The 12147-nt window shown below is 39.6% G+C and overlaps 1 protein-coding gene across 3 annotated transcripts in view; it reads left to right on the forward strand.

Annotated features, from left to right (window-relative positions):
* The window catches only part of SPIRE1 (spire type actin nucleation factor 1), a 124593-nt gene that overhangs the window by 101109 nt on the left and 11337 nt on the right, over positions 1-12147 (forward strand). For 2 of the 3 annotated variants that reach the window (XM_042869534.1, XM_042869532.1), the window contains exons 9-11: positions 5396-5559; positions 10355-10442; positions 11252-11394. In XM_042869534.1, the coding sequence (XP_042725468.1) occupies positions 5396-5559; positions 10355-10442; positions 11252-11394 (395 nt within the window). The remainder of the gene's footprint in view (positions 1-5395; positions 5560-10354; positions 10443-11251; positions 11395-12147) is intronic. The other variant, XM_042869533.1, reaches the window with a different exon arrangement.

Below are 12147 nucleotides of genomic sequence, written 5' to 3' on the forward strand. Positions count from 1 at the left end.
GGAATTGCTGTCACAAAACCACAAACCTGATGAAAATCAGAGTTGTTTTCTTCTAAGTGCTAACAGACAGGCTCAGGGCTTTGTTACACTTACTGTACGCAACTTTCTCTGGCACCAAGCTGGAGAAGCTGATGCGTCACACTGCCCACCTATCTCCCTGCCACTGTCAGCCTGGGGATGAGGGGAATGCACATTCCTGCTAGTGAGCAGAGGGAGCAAGCACATATGATGACAGTAATCTGAGATGTACTTCATATTGGCTAGGGACCAGGGCAGGCAGTGGCTGCTTCCTCTTATAGAAAAATAACTTAAAAGCATCTTTATTTCTATGGACTGAATTGACTGAATTGGTCAAAAGACCAGCCACTAATTCCCTTACCACTCAAATTCTTACCTCAAAGTTGTGTGCACACCTGCTTTGAAGATAATACTTAAGCCACAGTTTGCTCATCTGGGAGCAGAGAAGAAGAGAGAGAAGAAAAAGGAAACTGAAACTTTTAAACCAAAACTTCACATGGTTTCCACCTCTGTGAGTTAATTTGCATTACTGTTGATTTTACACAATGTATGCCTCAGACCCTTTATGGAGGAGGGAACTCCACCAAGTCCCAGTAATCACTTAATTTATATAATACAATAATGAGTGTGATGCAAACACCAGCAAAAGGCTGACTGGTTTAGATTTATTAGTTCTCATGTCCTGGATTTCACCAGCCCAGTCCATTAAAAGAAGCAGCACACATCTGTTACTTCTGTTCATTATATATTTCCCAGTATATTTATTATACAGAACGACAGAATTGCAGGATTTGAAAGAGACCTTTGGAGATTGTCAAGTCCAGCCCCCTTGCTAAAGTAGGTACCTTACAGTAGGTAGCACAGGAAGGCGTCCAACAGGTCTTGATGTCTCCATAGAAGGAGACTCCACAGCCTCACTGGGCAGCCTGTTCCAGTGCACTGTCACCCTTACCATAAAGAAGTTCTTCCATATATTTGTGTGGAACTTCGTATGTTACAGTTTTTGGCCATTGCTCCTTATCCTGCCACTACACACCACTGAAAAGAGTCTGGCCTCATCCAGTTGCCTCCTGCACTTTAGATATTTATAAACACTGATCAGACCCCTTCTCAGTCTTCCATTCTCTAGTCACAACAGCCGCAGGTCTCTCAGCCTGTCCTCATACAGGAGATGCTCCAGGACGTTCATCATCTTTGTCGCCCTCCATTGTATTCCTTCTAGGAGATCCCCGTTGTTTTTGTTTTTTTTAACAGAGAAGCCCAGAATTGAACACAGGACTTCAGATGTGGCCTCAGTGAGGCAGAGCAGAGGGGGAGGATCACCGCCCTCGACCTGCTGGCTGTGCTCTTTTTAATACACCCCACGATCCCACTGCCCTTGTTGGCCACCAGGGCACACTGCTGGCTCATGGCCAACCTGTTGTCCACCAGGACACCCAAGTCCTTCTCTGCAGAACTCCTCTCCAGCAGGTCATTCCCTAACCTGTACTGATATATGTGCTTATTTCTCCCAGATGAAGGACTCTACACTTGCTTTTGTTGAACCTCACTGGGTTCCCCCCTGCCCAGCTCTCCAGTCTTTCCACGTCTTGTTGAATGTCACACAGCCTTCAGCTGTCAAACATTTCCTCCCAGCTTTGTATTGTCTTGCTGAGGATGGACTCTATCCCGTTATCCATGCCACTGATGTTGAACAAGACCAGACCCAGCACCCAGCCCCTGGGGAACACCACTAGTTACAGGCCTCCAACCAGACTCTCTGCCACAGATCACAGCAATCTGAGCTCTGCCAGTCAGGCAATTCTCAACCCACCTCACCATCCACCATCGTAATGAGCAGAATGTAAACAAGTGTTAATTCTCCATCCATTTTAGTCTTCTTTCAAACCTAGTGTAAAAATGATAATGCTGGAGAGCATATTTGCTGTATAGAATCAAATTCAAGTTTCTGTTGCCATTGTTTTCCAAGGAGAGCTGGTTGGGAGCAGACAGCATGGTTACGTGGCTACTGTAGTTAGTGTTTAATCTGTGGTCTGCTTATTCTTTGTTTCGTTAGAGACACATAATGCAAATCAAGGCAAATTTCATATTGTCCTAGGGTGTTTTTTCTCTCCCTTCTTAGAAGGCTAGTTAGGGAAGGCTGACCCAAAGATAAGTAATCAAGTCTAAGACATGATATTGCAACATTTCCTGTTGTAATGATCACTCAGAAGAATCTCTGAACAAACCAAACATTAATGCAATTTGCAGGTACTGTTCATTGTACTCACTGCCTGAAAATATGGAGCTATGACGCACTCCCAGTGGGTCTGATTCTCCAATGAAATCTGAATTTCAGGCTGTTACTCACACGAGTTTTTGTTGTTCGTTTTTTAAATGTTCAAAACATTTAGATGTTCTGTGAAACTAGAGATTGTCTAACTGATATTTGTTTTAAACAGACAAATTTATTTTTGCTTCAGTGAATTTTCCATGAGTTTCTTCTGCTGTACGCCTTTTTATAAGCACCTGTCTATTCATTGTTTCTGACTTATTTATCCTAAGTAGTTTTATCCTGTTTGTGGTGATATATGCTTATTTGCCACACTATAATGTTTCTGCTGCCTGAACGTATCACTAGAAGAGTTTATATAAAGTTACGATATTTTCTTTCTAAATTAGCTAAAAAATTCTGTTTTTAATTTTGGAATAATTATTTTTGTTGAAATCTGATGGATGAAGCTAAATTTATGTGATCTTTCCTTTAAATTATGATAATCTATCTTTTCATGTATATCCAGTACTGTAAGTGCAGGAGTGCTAAACTGAACTGAAGCACTGTTGTCCAAAAAAATTTTATAAGTGGATGGATTTGGGTTTTTTTAGTTTCACCTTCTGGGGTTTTTTTTCTTTAGTGCTTGAAAATTGTAAGAACACTCCCCTTTTTATGCTGATAAATGACATTTTCTACTGAAGAACCCTTTAAAACAAATGCTGTGGCTGTATTCTAGGTTCACTTAAAGCTTCTCTGGTAGTTCAAGCCGACAAAAACAGTGTGTTTCTAAACAACTCATACATATGAGAATAGAAATAAAAACATTTTTAGGCTGTGCAAATAGTAGTTGACTACAAAAATTACCTCTGCAATGGATCAGAAATTTCCATTTCTGGAGCCTAAAGTCTTAGAAAACAAACTAAGCAAACAAACATAAAATAATAACAAATAACAATTGATGTCACGGATCTCAGATATCCAGATCTTTATTATCACATCCTGTAGTGCTAGGGGATGTCTGGTGAATGTTGTTTCCTAGCCCCTTTCCCCAACTCTATTGCATGTTTTCTTTTTTGGAGAGGGCAATAGTATTGTCACTTTTGGCTGCCATGTCCCTGGTGCTGGGGCTAACACTTTGGCTGGTCCGTTCAGGAACTGCTCTGTGCAATCGAGAGACAAATCAAAGGTTTTTCTCTTGTTCATATGGGAAAAGCCCTAAGCTTCTTCAGTCAACTGCTTGCCAGCTTGTTATGGGATCTCATGAAGTGGTGCTGGCAACAGGGAGGAGAGGCGGTTTAGTTTTTGTTTTCATGCTGTCACTTTCTGGAATTGCACAAAGCAGTCGTTACAGTAGGAATGCATTTGATGTGGAGGACACCCATGCTGTACTCGCAAAAATCTAGGAGGGGAGAAAAACATGACCTAGAAGCCATAATGCTAGTCAGGATAGCCATTAGCAAAGCCTTTGAAGATAGGAACTAAGGGATAGGGAGTCTAAGTCTTTGATTGCAACTCTTTGTAGGGAGGACCTGAAGGCAGTAATAATACTGTAGTACAGATTCACAGGCTTGGAATGTCACGACTTTAACAACCCAAATAATCCCCTTTTCTTGCATTCCCAATTGAAGATATGATTTATTGAGGAACTGTAATATGTCTGCTGCCCTTTCCCTCTGTTTTCAGCATATAACAGTGAGCTAATCAATTCTATTAAATGCATACTAATTTAACTCACTCTTCCTATTATTCATTTAAATAGCTGCTCTGGTGAGAATGTTGGAAAGCTGACCTAATATGGCAACTAAGGGTTTGTCTATACTATGTAGTTTTAAATTAACTTTTCAAGAACAGCTTTTATCAGAGCCAGTTGTGTTGTAGCAGCAGTGACCATCTCTGTTTAAATCAGAGCCAGGCTGCAAGTGACTCCAAGTGAGGTATGAGTACTTGCATTGTTGGCACTGGGAATATCTGGACTACATCATTTCTCTGCCGTAGTCCTTCTGGTAACCTAAGGTTCGAGTCGTTTGACCTTCCGTGCCTCTTGTCACCATAAGTAAAAATGGGAATAATAACACTTCATTACCCTAACCCTAAAATACCTGGAGGTATTTTGTTATTACAAGACTGGGAAAGGAGTCATGTAATTACATGGGTAGAAGAATGCATTTGTAGAAAGACCAGATACTTAGGCATACATGCAAATAGGAGATTAAAAGCTTCTCTTCATTCTCCCTCCAATGTAATTTTCTTCAGATCGGAATACTGCACTTTGTACTTTTACAGGGATAAAGCTGAATTATCAGAACAAACTCTAAGCTCCCCTAAAATATCAAAGCCTAGGTCATTATCTTGATGTCTAAGCTAAGCTCGGCTAAGCATGGCAGACCCTGGGCTTAAATTGCCAGAGATTCATCCTCATTGCACATGGCCAGAAACCCAGAGTAATTTATTTGGTGGAGTTGCATCCTTGGAAAACACATGCAGATGAAAACAGAACAGCAGCTTCGTGTTTCTGCTGTTACATGAACATTTAGCTTCACAGACGTGTTTTTAATACAAATGACCACTCAAGCCCATGAACTGTGCTTATTTTTGATGAGTGCTAGTTATTTAGCTCATTCTCATTCCTCTTCTGTGTTCTGCAGAATAAAGTATAATTCTGTCCTCACAGGAATAACAAGATTTACTCCACACTAAACCTCATAATTTCTGTGTGGCGTTGCCTTCAGATTCACTGGAAACCCACTTGTCCAGATACAACTGTACCTTCTTCTGATACTTAGTTAATTAGAGACTCTAAGTTGAAGGAAGAATATTTTTGTTTTCAACACAGGAATTTGTTTTTAAAGTTGACCAGGGTTAGTCTGGGGTGTTTTTAAGTGTTTTGCACCGCTGCTTTTCCCACTGCTTTCATTCCTTCATATTGCTTCTGCACCATAAGCCGTTGCCTGTAGTTCTCAGCAAAGTATTGCTGAGGTAGAACAATTGCACATGTAGAATATCACAATATGTTTTTTTTCCTTATGTGTGTATAGACTTTACAGTAAGGTTTGAGGAGGCAAAGCAGATTGATCTACTTAGGGCACGAGGTCCAAGCACTGACTGTTCTGTTTCTTTCGCTAGATGTCTCTGCACCAGAGGCTGGAAGGAAGTCAGAGGATGGCTCTGTAGCAAATGGCAGCCTGGCATCACGGGGGAAGCAGAACGGGGCCACGCAAGTGACAGTGCAGCGGAAGAGACTCCTGAAGGCTCCCACATTGGCTGAACTTGACAGCTCAGATTCGGAGGTAAAATATCGGGGTTGACCTTGATTCTTGCTTGTCAGTACTTAGTCCTGTTCCTTCATTGGCTGAACCAATCAGCTAAGTGTAGACTGCAATGCGAATTTTATGTGGCTGCTTCAGAAATAACAAGATCAGGTCTCAGAAATCAGAACATTCTTTAAAAAGTTAAAAGATGGTTTTGTCCTTAGTCCCAGTATTCACTCTTTTTTTATTTAATGCCCAGTATCTGTCCATAGTGTTATGTGTAGCAGTTACGCTTTTGGGAATGTAGACAATTGTTTTTCACCCTTCTGGCACCCTTGCAGGAGCTGTCATTAAAGGCCTCAGATGTGAGCCCAGCCCTACCATACCAGCTGTTAAGTAAGGAGAATCAGCTCTGCCAGAAAGGTTGCAGTTCAGTGCAAATTCAGTGGGTTAGGCTGTTACGTAGGCTTAGGAAGTAACACCCGGCAAATGTTTGCAGATAGAGATGAGCAGACACTGCTTAGGTGGAGAAGCAACTTTGAATCCATTCTCTCTCAAATGGAGAATTAATGATTTTTAGAAAGCATTGAAAGAAGAAAGGAATAAAAAATCTCTCCAGTTTTAAAGCCACATTGAGTATAGCCTTTGAAAAGCACCAGTATTACATTGTCAGGAATGAATTTTGTCTTTTGGCCCAGTAATATTACTGAGATTGAACTTTTCTGAAAGTCAAGCTGTCAGGAAAGTCAGGGTTTATTTAGAGAGGCTAATTTTAACCAGGGGAAGGCAGTCTTCCCTGGCTCTTTCTCTGTATTAAATAGGGAGGGTGGGGTTTCCTGACAAGCACTTACAAAGGTATCTAAGCTGAGAGATAGGAGGCTGGGGAGAAATAAAATTGGAGATAAATGTATCTTTTTGTGTACTTTCCTTATCCCTGTGAAGTTGACCCTCTTTGTGTTGTGGGTTATCCTATGGGAGACTTGTATGTGTGCATAATTTGGTGCATCCATACTGAAAGCAGAAGAAATTAGCATTCTGAAATCTCTCAGCAGTGTTTAAAATTACAATAGAGGCTATGTGAGGTTTTGTTAATATTAACAAAGCTGGGCAGGACACAGGAATATTGAGACTTGTTAATGAAAGAATTGGATTTTGAACTCTAATCTTTTCAGCTTTTAGGTCAGTGCATCCTGAAGCTAATGCAGGATGATATCTCACACAGAAAAATGAGCAGAAATTAGCAAAAGAAAATTCTGTACAGGGAAACATTAAGCAATTATTGTGGGAAGGAAAAATTCAATGTATGAGTATTGATTAGGAATACCATGCAGGCAAGCAAAGTCATACAGAAAAAAAGTGTTGGGGTGTAGAGAAGATAAAATGAAGAATAAATCAGTCACATCAAACTGTCACAGAGAACAGATGTTGTATTGGTTTGAGTCAAAAAAAGTAGCTGGTGAAGCAATTAAGAATATTAAAATGCCAAGCAGAGTACTGGTAGGGTTTCAGGAACAGTGCTAAAGTGGTGTAAACTAACATAATGGAAGGAGTTTGGATGAAATTTAACAAGCTGGCAAAGGCATATGGGACATAGAAGATTTGAAGAAAGTCAAGTGTGCTCTGCCAGTATATCTTAATTGCTGAATTTTATATCTGTGTAACAAACTGAAGTGTATATGTTGTCCTGTTTGGCTATAAGCATCTCAGGCACCTCTTTGTCTTCAGTTTGAATTGAGCTTAACCTATTTAGAGTTACTCACTGGGAGTTAAATTATGACTGTGTTATGTCCTAAATTACAGGCTGCAAATATCTGCACTGCTGAGCTACGGAGCTCCAAATAGGCTGTGATGCAAATGCATTTTTGTCCCCTGAATCCCCTTTGTTCTTTTCTCAGCTGTGTTGTGATGCTGTGTACAGCCCAGCACTCAGTATTGCCAGCCAGAGGTGAAAGAAATGGTCTGATATTGCCCTATACCCATTTGCTGGCAAGGATGAATATCGTGCAAATCCTACTATCTGTCCTTGTTTTTCTCTGTGTTGCTAATAGAATCATGGATTCAGATGGGGAGGAGGAAGAGCCATTTTGCTTTTGGTTTAGAGAAGTAGAAATCTAATAGTAATTTTGATACAGCTATGAAAATGGTGTCTTCATAATTTTGTCTGGCAACCTGGACAAAAATCATGTCAGTAGTGTAGTCAGATGGTTTACAGTGATGCCTTTAAAGCTGCAGCTTTCTCAGGACATTTAATATTACACATAAATTATATATATAATGTTTAAGTAATATTATTATATTATAAATTTAATGTTATAGTTATTCAGCTCTTGGTGAAAAAGTGCACAATTCCAGATGTTTGGTTTATCCAATCTCAGACATGAAAAGTCATATTGTCAGCCATAATAGTTAATAGTTGCTGTACTGATACAAAAAAGTTTGAGTAATCATAGGTCAGTAACAGCATTTTCAGTGCCTGAGTTTGTGAACAGAAGTAATATAAGAAGTTTAGCTTCTGGGATCTTTCTTGTAAGTCTTTACCATAGAGAAGCCATTTATTGCCCTGTTTTTGTCTATTTCTTTCCCTCTCATTTTGAGGCTCCTAGGCCATCAAAATAGCCCCCAGAAAAACTCAGATACAGCACAAATTAGTGAGGTCAGACATTACTAATGATGTTGCTAGAGTTTTTTCACACAAGGGGGGAAAAGATTGAGACATCCATGTGCTACATAGCATTGCAACATCTAAGATATCATATCCAGCTTGATTTCGAAAGTGATGTGAAGAATAGTTGTTTTTTAGCTATTTCTTTCAGTTGGAATATGACCATTAGCAAGAGGTACCATAATCACTATTTTACAGTTTTATATGCAGTATATTTAGGCTTTTGACATTTTGTTCACCTTATTTTGTCTCTTATCTCCACACCGGTGTTTCAGGCACAGGAGAAATGCAAGAAAAATGAGAATGAGAAAAGCATGTAAATAAGCTCTGTGCACAAACTTGCTTGAATCATGATTCAGTCTTCTATAAAACTTACCATGTAGGACAATAAAAAAAAAGAACACTTGAAATTTTTGGTCAGGACCAGGTAGGATCCCACAGAACACGAATCTTCAGGAGCAACGCGGGCTTGGATTGTGCTCCACAGAGAGCTGCTCTGCTCCTCTACAAGCTCCCCTCTACCCCTCGCTGAGGTTCTGGCTGCTCTTCATTCACAGAAATGAGCAGTAGAACAGCATGGTTGTGTTTTTTAATTGATGGCTTGCTTAGTTCTTCATCTTAGCCTTCTAGCTCCTCTGGCAACGAAAAAGTAATCTTTTACATAGATGAATTTGACTTCTACAGATTGAATAGTTTAATGGTTTACTTTCTACAGGAGTTAACAGAATTTAAACATTGAACTCCAGACTTGTGAGCGCTGTTGTACCACTTCCTAGAGAGCAATGCATTCAGTTATCTTGTGAGTTCTGCAGTGGTCTTTTAGGGCAACCATGTGGTGTGAAGCAGTGAACTGCAAAGATATCTGAGTGAGCTCTGTAGCTGAACTATATTGGTTTGTGGATGCAAAACAGCTGGTGCAGTTAAATATGCTGTTTAGACTTCCCTACAATTTTCCCATCTCAAATGTCTGGAAGAGACATATTGGATATGTTAAAGTGAGTACATTGTTTTGGGATCTGACCTGGTTGGAGATTTTTGCAGAAGACTGTCTTGAGGCATATACAGTGTTACAGCAAACATCACATCACAGTTTCTTTACATACATTGCATACATGTCCTTGGGCTAAGCAGAAAGTAGGGATCACCTGATGGCAATTTGTTAAGGCCTCTGTCCTGTGATGCATGGTGTTCATTGAGGTGACCCTGCCAGCTTTTCTTTTCTGACTTGCTGTTACCAAAGGCAGCATTCTTTCAGTTAGTGGGGATTTTCCTGCTTGCAGTTCAATAATGAGAGAAATCTGCGTGAGAAAGAGAGGCTCAGCCACTTGCTGGATTTTTGAGCTGGCCACCTCTTGTAAATCTTGACAATTTAAGTGATTGTGAAACTCCTCGGTTAAAAGCATTCACATTGGAGCTAAACAGCATTCACAATCAGTCCTTCAACTCTGTTCCTTGGGGAGGCTCTTGTGATTCATGTATCTTACTGGTATCTGGTGGCTGAAGACAGAGGTTTGGGATGGAATGATTTGGTGATTTGGGTGTCATAATGCCTTGGATACCTGACAGGTGTTAGTCAAAGCCTGTTTCACCTTGGGCTTGACTTTGGCTTCTGTGATGAAACACAAAATGAAGATTCCTTTTAAATACATAAGAAAGGAGAAAAATACACTGGGATTAGTAATTACAGAACAGTGCCATGGAAGTCAGCTTAATTTCTCTTTTCTTTAGTGGGTTATATGAGTACCTGTTATTCCTTTGGAAACTGGAGAAATCCAAGGACTGATTTCTTGCTAGTGTGAGACATAAAATTGACTTACTGCATTTCCTGTAGTTAAAAATCCTTCAAAGATCTTGAGTACAATTACTGGTGGAAAAGTAAATAGAAAAACAAAACAGTAGATTTGTTTTGCTCCTGTTCTTTAATGTGGTGGTTAAATGCACTGAATTCCAACCATGTACCATTTATATTCCAGTTTTTGCAAAAGTTGAGCTCAGAAAATTAAATAGCTCTGTGTAGGGTCAACATTTTTTCTCAGGACTTCTTCTAGGGCTTTGTGTGATTTAATGTGGTAAAATGCCTTTGATAGCTTGTGATTTCTACGTGCTAAGAAGCAGTAAGAGAAGAAAAAATAATTTCTGATGAATTCTATTTCTTCTCATCTTCCCACACAGGAGGAATCAGTGCACAAATCAACAAGTAGCAGCAGCATCTCCCCCTCACAAGTGGAAGACCCCTCGCAGGAAGGTACCAGCAGAAAGAGTGAGTTTTAGAGTGCCTGCTTTCACTTAGTTCTGTTGCCTTCTGTGAACTTTGACACTCTTACAGAATGCTGAAGCTGAGTGTAAATTGAATAAATCTGTAAATCTGAACCTTGGAACATGCTGAATAGGACAAACGTAGTAATTAGTGAGTGGAAGGCCTATACTGTATGTGGACATCTTTGTGAAACAGAAGAGTCATATTTGAAACTGTCAGGGAATTGTAAAGGAAGTCAGAAGTGCATATTTCAGCTATGTTCATCTCAGAAGGGCTTGTTGCTGGAGAAACACATTCTAAACCAATGTAAAAGCCAATTTCAATATTTTCAGCACCTCTGACATCGATGAATGTACTTGTTTGAAAGACACCTAGTAATCACCAATATGTCTCATAAGTGAAGTACTTACTGTCAAGAGGGGAAAATCCGATCTTTTTGTTTCAGGCAGTTATGGTAGGCTTTACTGTACAACAGGATTTCCAGTTTCACTGGAAAGCTTTGGTAATTAAATATGTAATCTGTGCACAGTGGTGAAATAATTTGTATAAGCCAGTATTTTGGCACTCCGAATTTTTATTCAGTGATAAATGGATAGTAGCATGCCTGTATTTGCTGGTCTTACAAGTATTCCTGTTCTTTCAGTCTTGAAAATGTAATCAGTGTGATACTTGTATTGAAGAGTGTGGAAGTGTAATTTGAGCCCCCAGCAATAGGAATTCTAGGAAATCAGTGACTGTTTCAAGTACTGAGCAATGTTATCCAGCACTCTGTTTTACGAGAACTAATTCTTTTATGCTGGTTGAATCTTTAGCACCTCCAAAGTTCTTGCCCATATCATCTACACCACAGCCAGAGAGACGGCAGCCACCTCAGAGACGACACTCCATTGAAAAGGAAACTCCAACCAATGTCAGACAGTTTCTACCACCTTCAAAACAGAGCTCCAGATCACTTGTAAGTGGAGTGGGTGGTAGGAGAGAGAAAAAGAGGCATGCTAAGAGTATAATGAAAATTAAAACTTGGCTTCAGTGTGATTAGAACTTGACTCAAAGAAAACTCCTGAATTCAGAAACAGCCCTGGGCTACTAAAGACGTTTTGAAATCAAGATTTGAACTTTCTGATTAACCCAAAATCCCAGGTACAGATGCCTCGGAAAATATGTGCACTTTGATTAGGACTCTGGATAAAGCCATGTGCCTTGCTTTTATTTCAGAATGTTACCAAAACAGGCAAACTTTGCCTTACTGATTTTCCATTTGAATAGAGACAATTCCAAAGCTCTGGATTTTTTTAAATGCTTTTTTTATTATTTAGTTTTTGGCAGCATTTTAGTTAATGGCTGAATGAATGAAAGGGCTTCTTCTCCTTCTACTGTAAGAATTTGTGTGGTTAATGTTTATACATGCAAAAGCTCTTTCAGTAATCCAAATCAAGGTTTGTTTATGTTGCTTTGTTGAAGTCACTGAGGCAAAAAACTGTATTACTACTTGAAAAGAAAGTACAGTACATTTGATCAATTAGCTTTAATTGAGAGCTGTTTTCCAACAGAGTATAAGAGTAACGGGTATGAAATCTTGGCTCTTTTATGCTGACCTACTGATTAGTGCTTTGTAATTTCATGCAGGATATGTTCCTCGTCTCTTTTTCCTTCCAGCAGGGTTTTGAAGTACACCCCATAAGGTGCTGGTGAATAGAGAAATCAATAA

Source organism: Lagopus leucura, unplaced genomic scaffold (genome assembly GCF_019238085.1).
Source record: "Lagopus leucura isolate 7727_CA_CO unplaced genomic scaffold, USGS_WTPT01 Super-Scaffold_100002, whole genome shotgun sequence".
Lineage (NCBI taxonomy): Eukaryota > Metazoa > Chordata > Aves > Galliformes > Phasianidae > Lagopus > Lagopus leucura.